Raw genomic sequence first — 27,080 nt, 5'->3', positions numbered from 1 at the left:
GCTCAGCTGCTCAGGAAAGGTCCTCATCTGGTTGGCTCCTAGACAGTGGATGCACCAACCACATGACACCTAATGCTGCAATCTTCAAGTCTTTAGACAGAAGCTGCAGAACTAAAGTCAAGATAGGAAATGGTCATTTTATTCAAGCTGAAGGCAAGGGTGATGTTCTGATATGCACCCTTACAGGTACCAAAGTGATTTCGAATGTTCTGTTGGTGCCTGAAATTGACAGAAACCTGCTCAGCATAGCTCAGTTGCTGGAAAAAGGTTACTCAGTTGTGTTTAAAGACCACCAATGCCAAATCAGTGATCCACGTGGATCCAAACTGATGGCAGTCCCTATGGCTGATAAGAGCTTTGTGGTTGACTGGACAAAAAAGTCAGACATTGCCTACACAGCCACTTCAGATGAATCCAAGCTGTGGCATCAAAGACTGGGACATGCCAACTTCAGATCGATGGCCCGAATGATCAGAGAAGACCTGGCTGAAAACTTCATCAACTCAGTAGACCATGATGATGTATGTGAAGTATGTCAGCTAGGAAAGCAGGCCAGACTCCCATTTCCCTCGAATCAAGCCTGGAGAGCCTCTGAAAAACTCCAACTGGTGCATACTGATGTGTGTGGACCTATGAAGACTGAGTCATTGAGTGGAAACAGGTATTTCATACTGTTCATTGATGATTTCTCGAGATATTGCTGGATTTACTTCTTAAAACAGAAATCAGAGGTGGCCACTGTGTTTTGGAAGTTCAAAACTGCTGCTGAGACTGAAACAGGCTGCAAGGTGAAGACCATAAGGTCTGATAATGGGACTGAGTACACCTCAGCTCAGTTCCAAGCCTTCTGTGATAAGGCAGGCATCAAACATCAACTTACCAACACATATACACCTCAGCAGAATGGGGTAAGTGAAAGGAAGAATAGGAGTTTGATGGATATGGCCAGGTGCTTGATGATTCAGAAGAATCTGCCTAAAGCACTATGGGCAGAAGCAGTTAACACTGCAACATACATTCAAAATAGACTTCCAACCAAGGCTTTGGATCAAAAGACCCCATTCGAGGCCTGGTTTAGCTTCAAGCCATCACTGGCTCATCTGAAGGTCTTTGGATGCATCTGTTATGCACATGTACCTGCTGTTAAAAGGGACAAATTGTCTGAAAGGGCTCGACCTGGTGTTTTGGTGGGCTATAGCACTGTTAAGAAGGGCTATAGGATTTTAGATCCTTCAACAAACAAAGTGTCAGTAAGCAGGGATGTGGTATTTGATGAGAGGTCATGTTGGAACTGGGAAAGACATGAACCTGAAGAAGTTTTTGAAGAACTTGCAGCAGACCAAGCTGAGCCAGACCAAGATGTCCCTGAAATGGATATTGATGATGAACCAGTCAGAGGAACAAGGCCATTGGCTGAAATTTATGAAAGGGCTCATGTAGCCATAGCTGAACCAAGCAACTTTGAAGAGGCTGAGGCTCAGCAAGGGTGGAAGCAGGCAATGGCTGAGGAGATCAGCATGATTGAGAAGAACCAGACCTGGAAATTGGTTGAAAGGCCAGTCAAAAGGAAAGTGATTGGGGTGAAATGGGTGTACAAAGCCAAGCAGAATGCTGATGGTACCTTGAACAAGCTGAAAGCAAGGCTAGTTGTCAAGGGGTTCAGTCAGAGGTATGGCTTGGACTACCTGGAGACCTTTGCACCAGTGGCCAGGCTCGACACCATCAGACTGCTGATTGCCTTAGCAGCACAGCTTGAATGGAAGATCCATCAACTTGATGTGAAATCAGCTTTTCTGAATGGTTTCTTAGATGAAGACATCTATGTTGAACAACCACAAGGGTTTGAAATAGCTGGCAGAGAGCATATGGTCTACAAACTGAAGAAGGCCCTATATGGATTAAAGCAGGCTCCAAGGGCCTGGTATAGCAGAATTGATGGCTACTTGACTGGTCTAGGATTCGATCGAAGCAAGAGTGAGCCAACACTGTATGTCAAGAAACAAGGGACACAAATACAACTCATTGTGTCCCTGTATGTTGATGATCTTCTGGTGACAGGAGGAGATCGAGTAGTGCTGGCTGATTTTAAGACCAAGATGCAGGAAGTGTTTGAAATGTCTGATCTTGGGGAGATGTCATACTTTCTTGGAATAGAGGTGTCTCAAGTACAGAATGAGATATTTCTAAGCCAGAGAAGCTTTACCACAAAGATTCTGACCAAGTTCTCCATGCAAAACAGCAAGGCAACTAAAACACCTGTTGCTGTTGGAGAAAAACTATCGAGCCAAGGTGATTTTAAGAAAGTTTGTGAAACAACCTACAGGAGTCTAGTTGGTTGCTTGCTATACTTGACTGCCACTAGACCAGACATTATGTATGCTGTAGGATTGCTCTCAAGGTTCTTGCATTGCTGCAATGAGAAGCATTTCCAAGCTGCAAAGAGAGTGCTGAGATATGTCAAAGGCACTTTAAACTATGGTTTGAAGTACAGCAAAGAAGGAAATCTGAAGCTGGTTGGCTACACTGATAGTGACTGGGCTGGCTCGATAGATGACATGAAAAGCACCTCAGGGTATGCTTTTAACCTTGGTTCAGCCATGTTTTGTTGGAGCTCAAAGAAGCAAAGTCTAGTAGCTCAATCTACTGCTGAAGCAGAGTATGTGGCAACAGCAAGTGCTGTCAACCAAGCCATATGGCTAAGAAAAATATTGGCTGACTTGAATGTGCATCAAGAGGAAGCTACTGAGATCTTCTGTGACAACCAATCTGCAGTAGCAATTGCTAAAAATCCAGTGTTCCATGGAAGAACAAAACATTTCAGCATCAAGTTGCATGTTGTTCGAGAAATGGAGCAAGCTAAGGAAGTAAAGCTGATCCACTATAATTCAGAAGATCAACTTGCTGACATTTTAACCAAAGCTCTTAATGTCACAAGGTTTGAATATCTAAGAAAGAAGCTAGGTGTTTGCTCCATGCAAACCAAGGAGGAGTGATGAAGTTGGTTCAGCATGCAGCAAACTCAACAGCATGCAGGCCATGAAGACCAAGTCGTGCAGGAGCTGCTGGAACGAGCTGAACTATTCCTATTTTGTTCATCTAGTAATCTTAAGTTAATGTAATGTACTTTAGTTCATTTAGAACTATGTTAGGTTTATGATTGATGTAATTTTGATGACAATTGAGCTGTTAAGTCAGCTTTGTTTAAGTGTGTAAGCTTAGTTTTTCAAGTTTCAATGTATTAGTGGTAGTAGGTGATGATTAGGTATTATTATGCAGATTTTGACAAGCAAATTGCTTGGTTTATGTATTGGCATTATGCCATTGTTCAACATATGAATGAAATCAGCTTTGTTCATCAATATTCTCTCAAATTTCCTCAGCTTATTTTCTTCTTTCTTCAACTCGAAATTGTTTGTTTGCTCAACAAGATTCGAGGCTTGCTCGACAAGATACTTGCTGAGTCTGTTTGATTCTGCTGTTGCACCAACAGTAAACCATTCTGGAATTTCACTTCCGGGCATCATAATATCAAAGAAGTCATTATCAAACCATTTTCTAGAATTTGGAAGTGCCTGCAAAATAAAACACAAGTCGTCTAGTAACTAAAACCATAAATTCTCAAGTATGAGATTTTGTAAGGGAGAAAAAATAGATTAATAGACCTTAAAATGTTCTTTCAGCAGTGTTAATGCTTTTATTTTCTCAGCCAATTTGAAGCAGTTAATGGCAAGAATGTCACAACCCACTAAATTGAATACTTTTGATGGACTTGCAACTACTTCAAGTGAAGAACAACCATCTATCTGCACTCGTTTATTTGTTGATAGCGCAGGCAAAAATTTAAGCATCTTACAATCTGACAATACAAGCGATTGCAGCCCGGAATGTTGAGTAAGAGCCAAAGGAATGGTGATGAAATTGTTACCACTAAGATTAAGACTTTTCAAAGAGGCTTTGAAAAGTAGTTATGATGGGCTAGATTTAGTAGAGCAGAATATATTTCTTGACATTGCATGCTTCTTTAAAGGGGAACCCATAAAAAGAACAAAACTTATTCTAAGTGGTTGTTATAAGGGTGCAGAGTGTGGAATAAACAAATTGGTTGACAAATGCCTCATCAATGTCTCATCTTCTACTAATTTCTCTCTTGGTTATTTTGGTTATTCTACAATGCGCAGTTTCAGACGTCCAGATATAATTTATATGCATGATACGCTTGAAGAGATGGGAAAGGACATTGTTTGTCAAGAATCTAAAACCCTTGGTAAGTGTAGTCGACTATGGAATCTTAAACACGTGGAAGACGTGCTCAAATATAATAAAGTAAGCACTACTTATATTTATATTCTTTTATTCTTTTAATATACTTTAATGCGACTATATAAACCTATACATTTGATATCATATCAAGTATTATCCCTTTTAATTAGTATTTAGAAAATAAAATAATGATCATCATACTGGGCACATAATGACTAGGGGTGTTCATTCGGTTAACCGACCGGTTAACCGACTCGAAATAACATTAATCGAACTAACTGACCTTTTAAAATTTTTAACCGTTAATCGAACCGAGATTTTTCATTTAATTCGGTCAGTTAACCGAATTAACCGAAAATTATATTTTTTTTTATTTTTGGTTAAAAATTAACTGAATTAACCAAATTAACCGAATTACCCGAATTAACCGAATTACTCGAATTACCCGAATTAATCGAATTGAATCACTACATAATTAAATTATTTTTAAATTTTTAGACTTTAGTTTTAGTTTTAGTTTTAGTTTTAGAATTTTATTTTTATTTATTAAATTATTTGTAATTTTTATGATTGGGTTGGGTTGGGTAATTGGGTTGGGTTGAATACTTGGGTTTGAATTGAGTTTAGGTGAATAGTGGACCTATTTATTTATTATAATTTTATTTATTAATTTTTTTGGTTGGTAATAGTACATGGTTGGTTAAGTACTTTACCACAATTAATGCTTCTTCCCCGATTGGCCCATCATAAAATTGAAAATTTTTTGCATCCATTTTGGTTGTGGCCCTTCTTCCTCTGCTTCCTCGTAGATCTTACAGTTTCTGTTTGATGTGAGAAGTGCTACCTACTGATCTATGGTTGTGAGCTGAGTGTTGGTGGATGTGTTCAAAACTTGGAGAAGATAGAGTGGTATGGCATTGCAACTCTTTTATTTCTTCCAAATCTTTCTCATACATTATTCTGACACCACACTTTTTCACCTTAGCATTGGCTTTACATGGATGTAAGAAAGACACCAAGCTTACAGTCACCATATTTATCCTCCAATGAAAATGGAAATAATTTATCACGCGACCAATAACGAAGAAAAAGGTGATCTTTCGTTATGGGCTGATTCCTACTCGTCAGCAAAATATAGCCCTACCAATCAACCTATCGACGATGTCTACCTAGAAAAATAGATCCATTAAGACTGGCTTGTTCAGAATTTCCACAATAGATAAATGCTCCATAACAGATTTTCTTGTCATAGCATGAAGCATCATTATTGACAAAAATGCAGCAACAAGCAACTCCAATCCATTAACTATCTTTCCGAAGGTTGATAGGTAGCGGTATCTTAATCGAAGAGTCACATTTTTATCCTGCAGGGAATTCTCGAGCTTTGATAATAGAGCTCAAGTCATGGGGCAATGTGTTGGAACATTGGCAGCAGCAATCATCAAACAAAGTTACAAAACAGTGTTTGCAAGACTGAAGCAAGAAGAATCGAAGCAAAGAAAAAGCAAAGAAAAGCAAAAATGAGCAAAATTGAATACTCAGCAAAGTTGTAACTGAACATTACATTTTTCATTCAAAATTTGAAATAAAAGGATTTACAATTTGTTCATTTGACAGTTACCTACTAATCTAACTGCCTCCACTAATTTACAACCAATGTAAGCTTAAGTCAAATACAAAATGAGCTAACATATCAGCTTTTACATCAGCTATCTAATCACTAACTTAATCTTACTAACTATTAAAGCTAGTTGCAATTAAACTGAACTAAATTACATCAAAACAAAACAGCAATGTCAGTTGCTTCATTTGGTCCAAAAACCATTCGTGCACACCAAGCAAAATGAGCTGAGCTCGATAGCTGCTGGTCTCGACAGTAGCATGCCTCTGGCTCCATGTTGCATTGCAGTCCAGCTTTCAACACTCCTCCTTGGACTGTATGCAACACATTCCAATTGCACTTCTCAAAGATTCAAATCGAGCAGCCCCTAAGGGCTTGGTCATTATGTCAGCCAATTGTGCCCCTAAGCTGCAATGCACAAGGCTGACTTCCTTTGCTTGTTCAGCCTCTCTAACAAAATACAGTTTGATTTTAAAATGCTTAGTCTTACCATGGAACACAGGGTTCTTGGCTATTGCAACTGCAGACTGATTATCCACCCAAATTTCAGTTGCTTCATCTTGAGTTTCATTAAGATCATGAAGCAGCTTCCTTAGCCAAATGGCCTGATTAACTGCTCCTGCTGCAACAATGTACTCTGCTTCAGCTGTGGACTGAGTAACAGTTTGCTGCTTTTTTGAACTCCAGCAAAACATCCCCGATCCAAGTGTAAAGAAGTATCCTGAGGTACTCTTCATGTCATCAAGGGATCCTGCCCAGTCACTGTCAGAGTAGCCTTCTAGTTTCAGTTGATTCCCACTTTCAAACATTACACCAAAACTAGCAGTGCCCTTGATGTATCTAAGGACCCTCTTTGCTGCTTTCAAATGTGCCTCATTGCAACAATGCATGAATCTCGATAACAGGCTGACACCAAACATGATGTCTGGCCTGGTTGCTGTTAGATACAACAGACAACCAACTAGGCTTCGATAGTGCCTCTCATCAACCCTCTGCTTATCATCACTGCTAGTCAGCTTTTCTCCTTGAGCCACAGGTGTGCTGACTGCTTTACAGTTATGCATGCAAAATTTGTCTAGGATCTTCAAAGCAAATGAGTGTTGGCTGATGAAGATACCTCGATCAGACTGGTGCACTTCCATGCCAAGGAAGTAAGTCATGATCCCCAAATCTGTCATCTCAAACACTTGCTGCATTTGGACCTTGAACTCATCAATGAGCTCAACTTTGCTTCCTGTCACAAGCAAATCATCCACATACAAGGAGACAATCAGCAAGGTTTCATGTTCTGACCTTTTAACATACAGGGTAGGCTGACTAAGACTCTTCACAAATCCAAGATTGGTCAGGTAAGCATCAACTCTGTCATACCAGGCCCTTGGTGCCTGTTTCAGACCATAGAGGGCCTTTCTCAACTTGTACACTTTGTCTTCATGTCCAACAACTTCAAAACCTTCAGGTTGCTCGATGAAGATCTCCTCCTTGAGAAAACCATTCAGGAATGCTGATTTGACATCCAATTGGTGAACTCTCCACTGCTTCTGAGCTGCTAAAGCAAACAGCAGCTTAATTGTATCCAGTCTTGCCACTGGAGCAAAAGTCTCTAGGTAGTCCACACCATACTGCTGACTGTAGCCCTTCACCACAAGCCTGGCTTTGTGCTTGTTCAGTGAGCCATCAGCATTGTACTTGGCCCGGTACACCCATTTAACTCCTATGACCTTCTTGTTTTCTGGTCTGCTCACCAACTCCCAAGTCTGATTTTTGTTGATCATTTCCAACTCAGCTTCCATAGCTTTCATCCAGCTTCTGTTCTTAGCAGCCTCTTCAAAGTCTGAGGGTTCAATCACAGCAACATTACACCTCTGATAGACATCAGCCAAAGTTCTAGTGCCCCTCACTGGTATGTCATCCACAACATCTTCTCCTGGTCCCTCTTCTATGGGTTCAGCAACCAAGTCTAACTGGTCCATTTCAGACATGTCAGCTTCAACACCATTCTAATTCCAAACTTTTTCCTCATCAAAATTTACATCCCTCTTGACTAAGACCTTCTTTGCTGTAGGATCATACACTCTATAGCCCTTCTTGTTGCTGCTGTAGCCAACAAAGATTCCTGGAGTTGCTCTGCTCTCAAGCTTGGTCCTCTTCTCTACTGGAATAAGTGCATAACATACACAGCCAAACACTTTTAAGTGTGTTACCACAGGTTTGACTACATGCCAAGCCTCAAAAGGAGTCTTATCCTTGACTGCTCGAGTTGGCAGTCTGTTGAGCAGATACACTGAGGTGTTGACTGCCTCAGCCCAAAACTGGCTTGGAAGCTTGCCTTGAAACAAGAGGCACCTGGCCATGTTCAGTACAGTCCTATTCTTTCTCTCACAGACTCCATTCTGTTGAGGAGTATAGATTGTTGTGAGCTGATGGTGAATCCCAGCACTGTCACAAAGCTTCTGAAATCTCTCAGACACATATTCAGAGCCATTATCAGTCCTCAAGGCTCTAATTTTACAGCCTGACTGATTTTCAGCATAAGCCTTGAATTTGCAGAAGGCTTCAAACACTTCTGACTTTAGCTTCAAGAAGTAGACCCAGCACAACCTTGTTAAATCATCTATAAACAGGGCAAAGTACCTGTTCTCACTGATTGAGGGTGTTCTCATAGGGCCACAAACATCAGAGTGCACCAATTCGAGCTTGTTTTGAGCTCTCCAAGCACTGTCAGCAGGAAAAGGCAGTCTACCTTGCTTACCAAGCTGACAAACCTCACAAACATTCCCACTAACCTCAATTTTTGAAATGTCATTAACTAAATTCAGCCTATGTAGCAAATCAAGAGATTTGAAATTGGCATGGCCTAGTCTCTTATGCCACAAATCAGTGTTATCGGCAAGGCTGGTGTATGCCTTTCTTTCTACTTGGCTAACATCCAACATGAAGCATCTATCAGTCATAGAGACTGAGATTAACTCCAGACCATTCATGTCTTGAACAGTACAACAACCATCCTTAAAAACCAATGTATAGCCCTTTTCAACTAATTGGCCTACACTAAGCAAATTCTGGTCTAAATCAGGTACAAAAAGCACATCTGTGATCAGCTTGTTACCTGAACCAGTGCTAACCAGCACACTGCCCTTACCCTTAGCCTCAATCAGCTTGTCATCTCCAATTCTAATCCTCGAGTGGAAGCTTCTGTCTAGGCCCTTGAACAGCTTCTCGTCTGCTGCCATATGGTGTGAGCAACCACTGTCTAGTAGCCAATCATTGCTGGCCTTGGTTGTGCCAACAAAACAAGTTGCTGTGAACACATGCTCCTCCTGAGCTTGAATGTCCTCAGCAGGTCTAGCTTGTTGCAGAGCAGCCTCCCTTGGTTTGCCCTTGCACACATTCTCCACATGGCCAAACTGCTTGCACTTTCTACACTGAATATCTGGCCTAAACCAGCAATACTTTTCTAAATGTGTTGTCTTCTTGCAATGAACACATGGTGGGAACACCCTTTTTGCTTCATCTTTTCCTGCCTTGACCCTTCTATTGTGCCAAGGCTTCTTGCCTTTTGCACTCACACTTGAGCCTTCACTGGCTTTAGCCTGGAAAGCAGCTTCAGGATTCTCCTCCTGCCTATTTGCCCTCCTTTGCTCAAGTGCATACAGGGAGTTTATCAGCTCAGACAATGAAATGGCTGATAAGTCCCTCGAGTCCTCAAGTGAAGAGATTTTTGACTCAAATTTCTCAGGGAGAGTTGTAATGACCTTTTCAACAACTCTGCTCTCTGTGAAGTCCACTCCTAGGAGCCTAATGCTGTTGACAATGGCCATTATCCTGTCTGAGTACTGCTTGATGGTCTCAGACTCCTTCATCCTCAAATTCTCAAAGTCTCTCCTGAGGTCAATCACTTGCTGTTGCCTTGTCTTATCAGTCCCCATGAACTCCTCCTTCAGCTTCTCCCAAGCCTGCTTTGGTGAGTCACAGGCCATGATGCGAGTAAATATCACATCAGAGACTCCATTTTGCAACCAGGCCATAGCCTTATGCTTTTTGGCTCGCTCCTCAGTATGTTGCCTTATCTGTGCAATGGTGGGATTGGCTCTCAATGGAGGTGGTTCAGCATCATTCTCGATCACACTCCAAAGATCATGTGCCTGGAGATAAGTCTTCATTTTAACTATCCAAATGTGATAGTTTTCTCCAGTGAACACTGGTGGAGGTGGTGGAGTGAAACTCATTCTGCTAAACTGATTTTAAGTGCTTCGATCCTTTCTAATTTTAAGCTTTGCTGATGGTTTTGATTTGAACTCAACAAAGTACAAAATAATGGCCTCTCAAAGATTCAGGCTCTGATACCATTTGTTGGAACATTGGCAGCAGCAAACATCAAACAAAGTTACAAAGCAGTGTTTGCAAGACTGAAGCAAGAAGAATCGAAGAAAAGAAAAAGCAAAGCAAAGCAAAAATGAACAAAATTGAATACTCAGCAAAGTTGTAACTGAACATTACATTTTTCATTCAAAATTTGAAATAAAAGGAGTTACAATTTGTTCATTTGACAGTTACCTACTAATCTAATTGCCTCTACTAATTTACAACCAATGTAAGCTTAAGTCAAATACAAAATGAGCTGACATATCAGCTTTTACATCAGCTATCTAATCACTAACTTAATCTTACTAACTATTAAAGCTAGTTGCAATTAAACTGAACTAAATTACATCAAAACAAAACAGCAATGTCAGTTGCTTCATTTGGTCCAAAAACCATTCGTGCGCACCAAGCAAAATGAGCTGAGCTCGATAGCTGCTGGTCTCGACAGTAGCATGCCTCTGGCTCCATGTTGCATTGCAGTCCAGCTTTCAACACAATGAAGCAACACCGTCCATATACGATATAATGCTGGACATGCTAGGCCTAGCCGCTGCCACCGGGTGTGAGCAAAGCAACCCAAGCTTCAACACAAGTCGTTTGGTAACTAAAACAATAATTTCTCAAGTATGAGATTTTGTAAGGGAGAAAAAAGAGATTAATCCACCTTAATATGTTTTTTCAGCAGTGCTAATGCATTGATATTCTCAGCCAATTTGAAGCAGTTAATGGCGCTTTTAATGTAACCACGACCCGTTAAATTGCATACTTTTGATGCACTTGCAACTACTTCAAGCGAAGAACAACCATCTATCTGCACTTGTTTATTTGTTGATAGCACAGGCAACAATTTAAGCATCTTGCAATCTGACAATACAAGCGATTGCAGCCCGGAATGTTGAGTAAGAGCCAAAGGAATGGTGATGAAATTGCTACCACTAAGATTAAGACTTTTCAAAGAGGATAGACAAGAAATATCGCTATGAATATGTGCTTCACCAAGAGTGCACATGTTGCAATTTGACAATATAAGGTTTGCAAGCTTCGAGAGTCAAGTAAGAGATGCAGGTATGCTGATGAAATTGTTACCACTAAGATCAAGTTTTTCCAAACAGGATAGACCAGAAATATCACGTTGAATATATCCTTCACAAAGATTGCAGTCCCTTAGTTTTAGCTCTCTCAAAGAACTCAAACTTGACAACAAAGGCAACATCCGGGCCATGGGATTCGTCCTTCTTCCTTAGATTACCTTGAAAAGAGAAGGCAAATTTGGTAGTAACTTATATGATGGTCCCTTGCGCCCATTGAAAGATAGAACTTTAAGATTTTTAAATTGAAAAATGAAGGAGTTATGGCTATTTCACTCAAGTCGAGCTCTTCCAAAAACTTTGCTTGCTGCAAATTCTCCGATAAATTTTCCACTCTATAACAACCCAAAAGATCAAGAGCTTTTAGACGTTCCATTTTCCCATCAATCTCCGTAAACCTTATAAGACTTGAGCAACCCGAAAGAATTAGGGCACGTTTGGTTCGCTGTAATGGAATAGAGGCGTAATAGCAATTCAATTGTTTGGTTGAATGTAATGGAATAGAGGCGTAATAGTATTCTTGTGTTTGGTTGAATGAAATGATGTTGTAATAGCATAAGGAAAAAAGCTAAAATGATTAGAATACCCTTAGCAGAATTTTTTTTATGTTGATGATTATTGTTATTATTATTAAATTTTAATAAGATTATTAATATAAATAATAAATAATTTAATCATATTTTAACATAATTATTATTAAATATAATTTAATAAAAATATATTATTTAATAAAATTACTAATATTAAATTACTAAAATCATAATATATAATACTATAAAATAATATTTAACATAATTATTAAATATAATTTAATAAAAAAATATAATTTAATAAAATTCTTAATATTAAAATATTCTTATATGAATTTACTAAAATCATAATATATAATACTATAAAATATAATTTAACATAATTATTATTAAATATAATTTAATAAAAAATATAATTTAATAAAATTTTTAATATTAAATATTCGGATATGAATTTACTAAAATCATAATATATAATGCTATGAAATATAATTTAACATAATTATTATTAAATATAATTTAATAAAAAATATAATTTAATAAAATTCTTAATATTAAAATATTCTTATATGAATTTACTAAAATCATAATATATAATGCTATAAAAATAATGTATAATGTACTTTATTATTTTTAAACTGCAATACATATTTTAATATGCTAAAATATCATTAGTGAAACAAATAATTTAATTATTCTACAATAAAAAAATATTAGCAGTAATAAATAACTTGAGAATTAAATTTTTGCATAAACTTAATATTCATATATTAACAAAAGGTTACATGAAATTCATGAAATTCTATGTCATAATTCATATGTTATACAGTTTTACAACATCAAAATGTTAGAACATTGTAATGACATACCATCCCAAATATTACAAACAGAAAAAGTTAAGAAAATATCATCAACAGAACCGCTATTGTTTTAATGGTCAGTAAGAAATCTTCTGACCCATTCCAACCGCACATCAGAAGGTAAACTAAAGAAAACGAGCATTTGAGTTTGATGATCTAGAATTTTGCTCAATGCTCGATAATGTGTACATTTGTCGTGTCTTTCGGGTTCTCCAATATAGCTCTGGCTACCTATGCTACAATTTGCATCTAAGCTCATCTATGCCTATTCTAAGCTAACATATTGATTACAAGTGTATACAAGCATAAACAAGTGCTTAAACAGAAACCGGGGAGTATGCATGTTACATCAATGGTTACAGTTGGATAGGTGATCCTATGTTACAATTTGCATCTAGCTCATCTATGCCTATTCTATGCTAACAAATCAATTACAAGTGTATACATAGCACGAACAAGTGTTGGCCTCGATTCTGTACAAAACTCCTCTAAGACTAACTAGAAAGCCGAATTTAATCATACAAACAATGAAAGAGGCCACATTACAAGATATGGACCTAATAAACAGATCGAACTTTACAAGACAAAAATGCTTTACAAGTAGACTGTATTGTAAGTAGTGATTGTAATACACACAACACCAACATTCCAGTTCATGGATTCAGTTGGATTTACTTTCTTTCCAGATGTTACAGTTTCTTAACAGTGCTCATAAAATATATATATTTTTTGCACACTTGAAAGGGAAGCCAACGAAGCCAGCATTCTAACACATCTTCCTCAACAAAGAGTTTCCCCATTTGACTCCCTGGATTCTGAGCTTCAACGCGTGCAACACCAAAATCTGCAATTTTAAGGTTTCTATGACCATCTAGCAACATGTTTTCTGTTTTGACATCACGATGTACAATCTTTCTCGAGTGCAGGTAGCTGAAACTGCAATTTGGAATAAAAATAATCGTCAACACAAAAAAAAAATCATTTACAGACTCTCAAAACCAATGATAAGATGCATCCCCTTACCCCCTGGCAAGGTCCAGAGCAAGTTTCCCGTTGAGGCCCCTATAAACTGTAACTCAAAATTAAGGAGAAAAAACATAGGTTACAACAGAAATTTTTCAAAAAAGACGAGGAACTTTAACATTTTAACCTTTACCAATTTTGGTCGGAAGACTCCCAAGACTTTTGCAGTCTCTTAAATTCAAAAGTTTAAGGCTCTTAACCACTCCGATTGGTGGATGAACATCCACTAATTTGGTAGAACCTTCCAAAATCAAAACTTCAAGATTTAATGCTGTTGTAAGTCCGGTGTCTTGATTAGGTTTTAGGACCCTTTAAGATTCATCATTTTCAACTTATACAAGGGCTGTTTAAGACAATAATAAATTAGAGAGAAAAGAGAAAACATAATAAGGCTCAATTTTTTTTTATCTTAATCAAATTTTAATCATTTATATTAAAATAAGCTAAAACACATTTATCAAATGAGTTAATTCTTACTCTATTTTCCTTCCATAATCGTTCAATGTAGCTGTATGATAAGAGAAGTGCAACAAGGTTGTCCGGTTGGAAGTTTGAAGGTAACAATCTTACAAGGCATCCTTTCCAATCTAAAAGCCGTAGCTCATTGAAAAGATATTTGAGATTATCACAATTTGAGAGGCAAAGCACTTTGAGCAATCTCAAATTTTTCATTTTCGAGAAGGTATCTACTCTCAAATTGAGCATCTTACTTGATTCCCTAATAAACAAGAGCAAAACAAAATTGAGCTTCATAATATACAAAGGCATTCAATATCTAAAATTATGTCGCATCGATATTTTTTTTTCGAATACCCGTGTCCAATACTTGTATCTAATGTTTATCCGAATATGAATATTAAGATATGATTTTTTTTTTGGGTGAAATAAGATATGATTCTTGAATAACTCTTTAAATACATGAAAAAAACTTCTTTCTATAAAAGAAATTGAACATACCCATATTAAAGACTTATATTTATCAGTCATTCAAATTACCTAAACTTTAAAAAAAATTGAATTAATATTTTGATTTATATTTCATCCACAAACAATGCATAATTCTTTAATTTAATAAAATATTTATTATATTTATAGTAGTATTTTTTAATATAAATACTTTCTAATGGGTTAGAAACATTTATTTTAACTTTTTTTAGTGTATTCAATATAATATATTTTAAAAAAATAAATTTAAATAAAATTAATCTAAAAAAATAAAATATGGACGGTCCAGATTGAGCTTGAGTCCAGTTAGAGAATATGGACTAAATTTAACTTTATGAATAATACAAAACAAATATCAAAATTTAACCAAATAGAAATCATTGCTACCGTTTGGTCTCCAAAAATGGTAGTGTTTCCTCCTTTTCTACCACATCCATTTTTGCAATTGTACCGGGATACTTCCATGGCCATGGAATAGTCTTTGTAATCTCGCCTAACAAAGGAATTCCTGGAGCTTATCCCGTCCAGCATCTTGGTCTTTTCAATGAAACAAATAACAGTGACAGCTAAAAGAGTTAAGGATAACAATTCTACAAACGGTTCAAAGAAAAGTGACGAGACAAAGCATGAAAATGATTATGATACCAAACTTAGTGAGCTAAAAGGTGCATTATCTTCTGAAGGAACAATACAGCTAAAAGGTGCATTATCTTCTGAAGGGTTACCAAAGGTTGACCCTGGGGAATCAGTTTAGAGTCGCACGGGAGCTAAAAGGAGGAAGTCTGGTTCTGTTAAGAGGGTTAAACAGGATCCAGCCTCTTTTGGACCTAATTTGACTCACATGTCCATGTTGGCTATGCAATTACAGATGCAGAGATGGAAATCGTAAATCTTGGTTTAGCAGCGGACAGTTCGAGTCATAGGTCCCCAATTGATACTTCTTTAAGTGTACCTGTCATAACCAAGATCCTCAAGCCTGTAGATTTTCGGCTTCCGTATCAGCCAACACTCAAGATGTGTTAGTAACCTTCTTGGCAATCAGGTTTGTTACAAACTCTATTTCAATCACCTTTGAACCGAATGAATCTTGCAGCTATATTTTGAGCATTGCTATGACTTTTCATTCTCTTTTTCTATAAGAAGTAAATGGAATGCAAATAACTTGGAAAAATGTACGATTGCTTGCCTTTGTACCTTAATTGGCTGACGTATCATGTCTTGAAATTATATCCATGCATTGCTTAGTACCTTTTGTTGGAACATTGGCAGCAGCAAAATAAGAGAACAGAGAGAACAGAACATGAAGCAAGGTGCAAGAAAAATTTTTACTTGCTCACAAATGTGCAGCAAGGGAGCTTATGGCTGATAGCTCATTCAGCTCATTCATTCAACTAGAAAAATATATTTATAGTCAAATACATCACCAAATACTACCTACTACCACTAATTAGCCTACTAACTTCATAAACATTGCTTGTACACATAAACAAGCCACCTAAACTAGTCATTCAACACCTAATGCATCAAGTTGTCATCAACTTGTTCATTTTAAACTAGTTTAATTAACAAAGAAACTAAAGAGAAAACCTTGCTGTTACAGCAAGTATACGTGTTGCAGCATGTCATCAAGCTGCATGCACTTCAACCAAAACATGTAACAGCAGCATGGTTGGCCAATTTCAACACCTTTTAGGCTGAAACTTCTAGCCTTCAACATATACGCCCGTTCAGATCCTAATCAATTTAATTACTCTAAAAAATTTCTAGAGTTTTAGTTCAGCTGACTTCAAAATAATTTTGCTTTGCTATTGGTGTGTGGTGTTATTGGATTGAAGTTTGGTTCTTGCTTGAGTAAGTTACCAAATTATCATGTTGCGATGTATTAACACTTAATGTACTTTCATCATTCATGTCGCTCTTTAGAGTTTCGGTTGTTGTTGGGGCATTTTATGTACTCTTTTCTGTTGTAACTATCATGTTTGCACATGTATTTGGATATAGTTTCTTAGAAATCATGATGTTTTTCTTTAGTCCTCGATTTGGGAGAATGTCCTACACTTCATAAGCAAGAGCTCACATTTTCAAGTTCCAAGCACTTAAAATAGTTTGGTGATGGGATTAGGTTCTGATGCAAGGCTGTATTTGTTGCTTAGGATCACATCTGTATTTCATTTTCCCAACATTTGCTTCCACTAAGCTCAGTGATGCCGTTGATTCAATGTTTGCAGATTATAATGGCGAAACCAGCTGGAGGTCCAGCGAGGAGAGATAAATGAATCTATTGAATTTTTTAAAAGAAAAAAACATGAATAAGTGTCTCACGCACAAAAGATTTTCTAATTGAATATTAGTGCATACTTTACATTCATATTTGAATAAATATTAAAAATAAATGTCTAAACATAAATATTTTATAAAAAAATATAAACTGAGGAGTTGGAATTATATTAATTGTACTTCAAGCCATGAAATTTAAATGATACTTTATTCGAAGGGATTAAATCTATTTAAGTACCATTAAGGATTTATATTTAATCTTTCAAATATATAAAAATAATTTTGACTGATTAAATTGAACATATAAGTTGGTCTCCAATAAAAATAAAATGATTTTTAATTCAGTTGAAATTATGGTCTATCCTTATTAAAGGAATCTCATTTTATCATTACTTGCTTCATCTCCATTTTTGTATTACAATTTTGTTTTAATATGCCTTATCTTCAACCTATAAATAAAATATAGATATAATTGAATATATATATAGTGGAAATAAAATTTTAACAAAAAAAAAGGTGAAACCAATCAAAATATACACATTTCGATTCTGTAAAAAGGGATGAATTAAGTGACTAGAATTTTAAACAGTATAAAAAACTAACATTTCAAAATATAAATATTGAATATGAATATGAATATAATGGAAGGATCATATCTCATATGCAAAACAAGTCTAGAATAATTGTTTAAATGAAATACAAGATGTGTAAAAAAATTTTAATAGGACAAAGTTGGTTAAGTAGTTTACCACAGTTAATGCTTCTTTCTTGATTGGCCCTTTACAAAATTGAATAAATTTTGCATCCGTTTTGGTTGCGGCTCTTCTTCCTCCGTTTCCTCATAGATATTACGTTTCCGTTTCATGTGAGAAGTGCTACCTACTGATCCATGGTTGTGAGCAGAGTGTTGGTGGATGTGTTCAAAATTTGGAGAAGATTGACTCGTATGGCACTGCAGCTCTTTCATTTCTTCCAAATCTTTCTCATACACTATTCTAACACCACACTTCTTCACCTTAATACAACGGTCATTTGGTCCATTGAAAGACAACTCAAGCTCATCGCCTATTTGATCTAAGCAATCTGTTGTCCATAAATTATTGGTTTCACAGTCACCATATTTCTTCTCCAAGGAAATTGGATATAAGCGATCACGCGGCAAATAACGAAGAAAAAGGTGATCTTTCATTATGGGCTTGTCAAAGGATAGGCTTACCCACTTGTTTCTCCAATAAATTCGTCGACAATTTCTACCTCGAAAAATAGATGCATTACGTCCGATAACCTCGTTATGCCTTGAAGCATCATTATTGACAAAAATGCAGCAACAAGCAACTCCAATCCATTCACTATCTTTCCGAAGGTTGATAGGTAGGGGTATCTTAATTGAAGAGTCACTTTTTTGTTGGCTAAACCATTCTGGAATTTCACTTCCGGGCATCATAATATCAAAGAAGCCATTATCAAACCATTTTCTAGAATTTGGAAGTGCCTGCAAAATAAAACACAAGTCGTCTGGTAACTAAAACCATAAATTCTCAAGTATGAGATTTTGTAAGGGAGAAAAAATAGATTAATAGACCTTAATATGTTCTTTCAGCAGTGTTAATGCATTGATTTTCTCAGCCAATTTGAAGCAGTTAATGGCAAGAACGTCACAACTCACTAAATTGCATACTTTTGATGGACTTGCAGCTACTTCAGAGTGAAGAACAACTATCTATCTGCACTCGTTTATTTGTTGATAGCGCAGGCAACAATTTAAGCATCTTGCAATCTGACAATACAAGCGATTTCAGCCCGGAATGTTGAGTAAGAGCCAAAGGAATGGTGATGAAATTGTTACCACTAAGATTAAGATTTTTCAAAGAGGATAGACAAGAAATATCGCTAATATCTGCTTCACCAATAGTGCACATGTTGCAATTTGACAATATAAGAGTTGCAAGCTTCGAGAGTCGAGTAAGAGATGCAGGTATGCTGATGAAATTGTTACCACTAAGATCAAGACGTCTCAACGAGGATAGACCAGACATATCAGGTGGAATATCTCCTTCACAAAGATTGCAGTCCCTTAGTTTTAGCTCTCTTAAAGAACTCAAACTTGACAACAAAGGCAACATCCGAGCCATGGGATTCGTCCTTCTTCCTTGGAATACCTTGAAAAGAGACGGTAATTTTGGTAGTAACTTACATGATGGTCCCTTGAGCCCATTGAAAGACAGAACTTTAAGATTTTTAAATTGAAAAATGAAGGATGGTGGTTCTGTTATGGCTGTTTCACTCAAGTCGAGCTCTTCCAAAAACTTTGCTTGCTGCAAATTCTCTGATAAATTTTCCACTCTATAACAACCGGAAAGATCTAGAGTTTTTAGACGTTCCATTTTCCCATCAATCTCCGGCAACCTTACAAGACTTGAGCAACCCGAAAGAATTAATGTTTCAAGGGATTCCATTATAATTTTGGTTGGAAGAGTCCTAAGACTTTTGCAATCTTTTAAATTCAAAAGTTTAAGGCTCTTAAGCACCCCGATTGATGGATGAACATCCACTAATTTGGTACAACCTTCCAAAATCAAAACTTCAAGATTTGATGCTGTTGTGAAGTCTAGTGTCTTGATCAGGTTTTGAGACCCTCTGAGGTTCATTATTTTCAAGTTAAACAAGGGCTGTTGAAGACCATAATAAATTAGAAACAAATGAGAAAACATAATAATGCTCATTTTTGTTTTTTTGTTTTACCTTAATCAAAGTTTAATAATTTATATTAAAATAAGCTAAAACACAAGGATAAGATGAGTTAATTCTTACTCTATTTCCCTTCCATAGTTGTTGAATGTGACTATATGGTAAAAGAAGTGCGACAAGGTTGTCCGGTTGAAAGCTTGAAGGCAAGTATCTTAGAGGGTATCCTGTCCAATCTAAAAGCCGTAGTTCATTAGAAAGATATTTGAGATCATCACAATTTGAAAGGCAAAGCACTTTGAGCAATCTCAGTTTTTTTATCTTCAAAAAGGTGTCTACACTCAAATTGAGCATCTTGTTTGATTCCCTAATATCCATGAGCGAAACAAAAATGAGCTTCAAAATATACAAAAACATTCAATATCTAAAAGAAATGTTGCATCAATATTGTTTTTTAAGTACACGTATCCAATACTTATATCTAATGCACATTCGTATATGAGTATTAAGATATGATCCTTTATAAGAACCTTTCAAATACGTGAAAAAAATAATTTTTAAATTTTTTTTGAATATACCCATATTAAAGAGATACTTATATCTAACAATCACATCCATCCGATGTTAAATTACCTAATCCTAAAAAATTGAATTAATATGTTGATTTATATTTGGCTAGCAAACAATGCATAATTTATAAGTTAATGAACCAAACAATGACACATAATTAAAAATGAAACCATTTTCATTAAAAAAAATTTGATAACATGTTATAATCTAATTCGTTGATATATATACACTTTTAGTACATTAAATATATACTATTAATTTTCACAAAAAAATATACCATTAATTTTCACAAAAAAAATATACCATTAATATTTCAAAAATACATACATCTCTTTTTTGATTCTTTTGAAAAAGTAAATATGTTGCTAGATAAATTTCATAATTAAACATTGAAATATTGAATGTCAAAAGTTTTGCTATAGTTTTTTTATCATATTTAAAAATAATAATTATTTACAGTACACGTAGATATAAGTTTATGTGTGTCTTCTTACCTTTTATTATCGATGATTATGCTTTCAATCATTTCTGTAGCCTAAAAAAGATTAAGAACAGACAATAAGAAAATAAAATAAATGGTGAATAATGTAGGATAGAAAAGAAATAGTATGTGACTTTTGTTGAATGACTTACAGTGTTTTTTGTTAGGACATGATGGACGTCTCTTTCCTCCCACAATCTGCAACGTTTTCCAGGTTCATCAATACATTTTTCTTTAACAATTGTTCTTCCCATTTCTTGCAACAATTCATGCATCTTCAAATTTTTGTTGTGTTTATCAAAGATTTTTTAATGAGAACATCAATTCCGATATCAGGAAAAAACTCACAACCATCTAATACTTTGATTACAAAATCTTTCTTCTCCCCATTGAAGAAGCATGCTATATCTAAAAATATATTCTTCTCCCATTTTTCCAGTCCATCAAAACTGATTCGAAGTTTATCGAGAATTTCTTTATTAGAATCTCTTTTAAGCCTTTCAATCGCACTTCTCCATTGAGTCGCATCTCTACCACACAAAAAGGAACCAAAAACTTCAAGAGCTAAAGGGAGTCCACCAGCATAATTTACAACATGTTTAGAAAGCTCAATGAAATCATCTTTCTGCACTGTATCACTATGAAAAGCTTTCAGACTGAAAAGTTGAAGCGCATCTTTGGGATTCAGTGTTGTGGGCATATACACATCATTAACTTGACAACATCGAAGCAAATGTTCGTCTCTTGTTGTTACAACGATTCTACTTCCTAATCCGAACCAATCGTGCCTTCCAACCAAGCATTTTAAGTGTTGTATGTTATCAACATTATCAAGAACAACAAGAACCTTTTTGTGAGACAACCTATGGCTAATGATGTCACTCCCTTCATGAACATCGAAAAAGTTGAAGCATTCACCATGAAAGATCTGTGAAAGAAGTTGCTTCTGTAAAGAAACTAGTCCGCATTTGTCTGAAACTTCTCGAATATCAGCAATAAAGCTTTTACCTTCAAAATGAGGTGACATTTGAGTGTAAGCAACTCTTGCGAGTGTCGTTTTACCGATGCCACCCATTCCGCAAATACCTATAACGCGGACATCATCTTCCCCAATGTTTATTTTCAAATACAAATCCTCCAAGCGTTCACTAATACCAACCAAGTCGCTATGAGTAACTGGATATGTCTGACATAGTTTTACTGATATCTTCTTAACAATGTCTCCAATAAATTCTGATTCATGCCTAAAAAAAAGAAATTTTAATGTTTTGAGAAAAATGTTGTTGCTATGTTTCGAATGCACTTTCTTTTTCAATGAATCATGAAACATAATATAGTTTGGAAGCAAACAAGAACCAAGAATAAAAAAGCAAGATCTGTTGCGGAGCCAGAAGACAAAATTTGCTCTTTTATTGAAATATGACACTTTTCAATTAAACAGATAAGATTAGAAAAAAAAAGTTATACATACATACATATATATATATATCCAAAAAACTAGAAAATAGAGAAGAAAAGAAAGAATTACCTGTTATTTAATTGCCATCCCTTGATTGCAGCCACTTGAATTAAAGCATTTCGCCACCTTTGGATCTTCTCACTTTCTTCTTTGTATCTCTCTTCATGTCTGGCAAGGGCTTCTTCTACTTTCCCTTTTTGTTTTCTTAAATCAGATGGATCAACATCGTAAAAAATTGGAAATACTTTATGGCCGTCGTTGTTATTGTTGATAAGTTAAATTAAAAAATGGGTTGAAAAGTCAAAAATGGTGGGAGGTGCAATTGGCACCGAAAGAAAAAAATAGTTGGCAAGTTGTTTAAAGTTGAAAGGGATAATTGCAATTTTGGTCCCTAATTTTTTAGGCCATTTGCAAGTTAGTCCCTGAACTTCAACTATAAATAGGCCTAACCATTTCTCATTTCAACCATCCCAACCAATCTTTCTCTCTTAGTTTTCTCTCTTCTCCCATTTGAGAATTCTTAAGGAATTCTATTTGTTTGTAATACTTTGGAGATAGTAAAGTTATCATCTGGTGTTAGTGCCCGAGGACGTAGGTATAATTTACCGAACCTCGTTAAATCTCTTGTGTTCTTTCTTGTCCTATTTTTCTTTCAATATTTGAGGGTATAATAGTAGTATTTAATTGTGCTATTAAATTACTATAGAAGGGATATTCTATCTAAGGAAAGACTTGGTATTTAAGAGATCCATGTGATCCACCTCTCTTCCCTGGGAATTGAACTTTGTGTGATTTTTTAGTACAATAATTTACACGCTTCCGACCCTATTGGAACAACAAGTGGTATCAAGAGCCGAAGGTTAATCGTAGTATGCTCTGTGGTTGCAGTTTAAACTGATCTTCCACATCAGAAAAGATTTCCTTAGGTATATTGAAAGATTATGGAGAAAACGGTCGGTGTAGGAGCTTCAACATCGTCCATGTGGACAAGACCGACAATTGCAAATGCAAGATTGGCCGTGGAGATCTTTGATGGCACGGGCCATTTTGGTATGTGGCAAAGTGAGGTTCTAGATGCCCTTTTTCAGCAGGGTCTAGACATTGCCATTGATGAAGAGAAACCAGATGATGTACAGGAGAAAGATTGGAAGGCGATCAATCGGTTGGCATGTGGCACAATTCGATCATGCCTTTCTCGAGAGCAGAGGTATGCTTTTTCAAAGGAGACTTCTGCAAATAAGTTGTGGGTGGCACTTGAAGAAAATTTTTTGAAGAAAAACAGTCAAAATAAGCTCCACTTGAAGAAAAGACTGTTTCGCTTCACATACGTCCCAAGTACCACAATGAATGATCACATCACCAAATTTAATCAGTTAGTCACTGATTTGCTGAATATGGATGAGACATTCAAAGATGAAGATTTGGCTTTGATGCTGTTGGGGTCACTTCCTGAGGAGTTTGAGTTCCTAGAAACTACTCTACTTCATGGCAGGAGTGATATATCTCTGAGCGAAGTCTGTGCGGCCTTATACAGTTATGAACAGAGAAAAAAGGACAAACAGAAAAACTCAATCAGAGATACAGAAGCTTTAGTAGTCCGAGGTCGTTCATACACTCGGAAGAAAACTCAAAAGGGGAGATCAAAGTCAAAGTCCAGACTCGGGAAAGATGAATGTGCTTTTTGTCATGAGAAAGGCCACTGGAAGAAAAATTGTCCAAAGCTGAAGAATAAGGGAAAAGCTGCTGTAGATGCTTGTGTTGCAAAGCATGATACTAGTGACTCTGAACTATCACTAGTTGCATCATCATCGTCGTTCCATTCAGATGAGTGGATATTGGATTCGGGTTGTACCTATCATATGTCCCCTAACCGGGAGTGGTTCTCTGATTTAGTAGAACTAAATGGAGGAGTTGTTTATATGGGCAATGACAATGCCTGTAAAACTGTTGGGATAGGTTCAATCCAATTAAAGAATCAAGATGGATCAACCAGAGTTCTGACTGATGTTCGGTACGTGCCCAGTTTGAAGAAAAATCTCATCTCATTGGGAGCCTTGGAATCCAATGGTTCAGTTGTTACTATGAGAGATGGGATTTTGAAAGTGACATCTGGCGCACTTGTAATATTGAAGGGCATCAGGAAAAATAACTTGTATTACTACCAAGGTAGTACAGTTATTGGAGCAGTCGTTACAGCTTCCGGTAACAAAGACTTGGACTCAATGCAGTTGTGGCATATGAAGTTGGGACATGCCAGCGAAAAATCCTTGCAAATTCTGGCAAAGCAAGGATTGTTGAAAGGTGCAAAGGCTTGCAAATTAAAATTTTGTGAGCACTGTGTTCTGGGAAAGCAAAAGAGAGTGAAATTCGGCACTGCTATCCATAATACAAAAGGTATTTTGGAATACATTCACTCAGATGTGTGGGGGCCTTCTAAAACACCTTCGTTGGGAGGAAAACACTACTTTGTTACTTTTGTTGATGACTTTTCCAGAAGAGTTTGGGTGTATACCATGAAAACTAAAGATGAAGTGCTTGGAGTTTTTCTTAAATGGAAAACTATGATCGAAAACCAGACTGGCAAGAAAATCAAGCGGCTTAGGACGGACAATGGAGGGGAATATAAAAGTGATCCGTTCTTCGATGTGTGCCAAGAGTATGGTATTGTTCGACACTTCACAGTTAGGGATACACCACAGCAGAATGGAGTGGCAGAGCGTATGAATCGAACATTGCTGGAGAAAGTTCGATGTATGTTGTCCAATGCTGGGTTGGGCAAGCAATTTTGGGCTGAGGCTATGACATACGCTGGCCATCTTGTTAATCGTTTGCCATCATCTGCATTAGAAAGAAAAACTCCTATGGAGGTATGGTCTGGAGAACCGGCTACAGATTATGATTCCTTACATGTGTTTGGATCCACTGCATATTACCATGTGAAGGAGTCAAAGTTAAATCCGAGGGCAAAGAAAGCTCTCTTTATGGGAATCACTTCTGGAGTGAAGGGATTTCGTCTTTGGTGCTTAAGCACAAAGAAAATGATCTGTAGCAGAGATGTTACCTTTGATGAATCTGCCACATTGAAAAAGGTAGCAGATAAAGATATTCAGACGAGCAATACTCCACAGTAGGTGGAGTGTACTCCAAAACAGGTGGAGTTTGAGCAGATGGGGATTTGCCCAGTTAATAAGTCTAATTCTCCAGCCACAATGGAGGAATTAGAGGTTGAAGAGGTTCTGACCCAAGAACCACTAAGTACACCAGAACCAGTTGCAGTTGCAAGGCCACGGAGAGAAATTCGTAAACCTGCTCGATTTACTGATATGGTGGCCTACGCCCTTCCCGTTGTTGATGATATTCCTATCACTTATCAAGAAGCAATGCAAAGCTTAGAAAGTGATAAATGGAAAAGCGCCATGGATGAAGAAATGCAGTCTCTCCGGAAGAACAATACTTGGGAGTTGGCGCAATTACCGAAAGGTAAAAGGGCAATCGGATGCAAGTGGGTATTCGCAAAGAAAGATGGATCTCCTAGCAAGAAGGATATTCGCTACAAGGCAAGATTGGTAGCTAAAGGCTACGCTCAGAAGGAGGGAATTGACTACAATGATGTATTTTCCCCTGTTGTGAAGCATTCCTCCATTAGAATTTTGTTGGCCTTGGTAGCACAGTTGAATTTGGAGCTAGCTCAACTTGATGTTAAGACGGCTTTCTTGCATGGTGAGTTAGAAGAGGAGATCTATATGACTCAGCCAGAAGGATACACAGATGCTGGTGGTAGAAATTGGGTTTGTAAGCTTAACAAATCGCTATATGGATTGAAGCAATCCCCGAGGCAGTGGTACAAGCGATTTGATAGCTTTATGAGAAGGCAGAAGTACACAAGAAGCAAATATGACAATTGTGTGTATTTGCAGAAGCTGCATGACGGATCTTTCATTTATCTACTCTTGTATGTTGATGATATGTTAATCGCTTCGAAGAGCCAAAATGAGATAGATAAGCTGAAGGCTCAGTTGAATCAAGAGTTCGAGATGAAAGATCTAGGTGAGGCCAAGAAGATTCTCGGCATGGAGATAAGTAGAGATAGACAGAGAGGCAAGCTTTGTTTGAATCAGAAGCAATATCTGAAAAAGGTATTACAATGTTTTGGTGTAAATGAAAACACAAAACATGTAAGTACCCCACTTGCTTCTCATTTGAAACTTAGTGCTCAATTATCTCCGAAAACTGAAGAAGAAAGAGAATATATGGCAAAAGTCCCATATGCTAATGCAGTTGGGAGTTTGATGTATGCGATGGTGTGTACGAGGCCTGACATTTCACAAGCTGTTGGAGTTGTGAGCAGGTATATGCATGATCCTGGAAAAGGACATTGGCAAGCTGTGAAATGGATTCTACGGTATCTTCGAAAAACCGTAGATGTTGGTTTAATTTTTGAACAGGATGAAGCACTTGGTCAGTTTGTAGTTGGATATGTTGATTCCGACTTTGCTGGTGATTTAGATAAACGTCGTTCAACTACGGGGTATCTGTTTACTCTTGCGAAAGCCCCGGTGAGTTGGAAGTCTACCTTACAGTCTACAGTAGCTGTGTCTACTACAGAAGCAGAATATATGGCAGTTACAGAAGCTGTTAAGGAGGCTATTTGGCTTAATAGATTATTGAAAGACTTGGGAGTTGTTCAAAGTCACATTAGTCTATATTGTGACAGTCAGAGTGCTATTCATTTAGCGAAAAATCAAGTCTATCATTCAAGAACCAAGCATATCGACGTAAGATATCACTTTGTGCGGGAAGTCTTTGAAAAAGGAAAAATTCTACTTCAGAAGATTCCGACAGCAGATAATCTCGCAGATATGATGACCAAGGTGGTAACAACAATCAAGTTTAATCATTGTTTGAACTTGATTAAC

At 36.8% G+C, this 27,080-nt stretch overlaps 1 protein-coding gene and 1 long non-coding RNA gene across 3 annotated transcripts; both read right to left on the bottom strand.

The window, feature by feature from the left end:
- Positions 1 to 12,645: 12,645 nt before the first annotated feature.
- On the bottom strand, positions 12,646 to 16,061 carry LOC121223486 (uncharacterized). 2 transcript variants are annotated; one of them, XR_005920804.1, is made up of 6 exons: positions 15,887 to 16,061; positions 15,080 to 15,229; positions 14,225 to 14,465; positions 13,881 to 14,090; positions 13,748 to 13,793; positions 12,646 to 13,660 (listed from the first exon to the last, which is right to left on the bottom strand). It is a non-coding gene; the product is annotated as an uncharacterized lncRNA (long non-coding RNA). The 2 variants fall into 2 exon arrangements; XR_005920803.1 differs by having other exon boundaries at positions 15,080 to 16,055.
- A 1,561-nt stretch (positions 16,062 to 17,622) lies between these two features.
- Positions 17,623 to 20,009, bottom strand: LOC107954990 (disease resistance-like protein DSC1). The gene is made up of 2 exons (XM_041105018.1): positions 19,781 to 20,009; positions 17,623 to 19,638 (listed from the first exon to the last, which is right to left on the bottom strand). The coding sequence occupies exons 1-2, from the start codon at positions 20,006 to 20,008 to the stop codon at positions 18,670 to 18,672; spliced, it is 1,197 nt and encodes a 398-aa protein (XP_040960952.1). The 5' UTR covers position 20,009; the 3' UTR covers positions 17,623 to 18,669.
- Between the last annotated feature and the right edge of the window lie 7,071 nt (positions 20,010 to 27,080).

The sequence above is a fragment of the Gossypium hirsutum genome, chromosome D11 (genome assembly GCF_007990345.1).
Source record: "Gossypium hirsutum isolate 1008001.06 chromosome D11, Gossypium_hirsutum_v2.1, whole genome shotgun sequence".
Lineage (NCBI taxonomy): Eukaryota > Viridiplantae > Streptophyta > Magnoliopsida > Malvales > Malvaceae > Gossypium > Gossypium hirsutum.
This window is presented reverse-complemented; position numbering and strand designations above follow the sequence as displayed.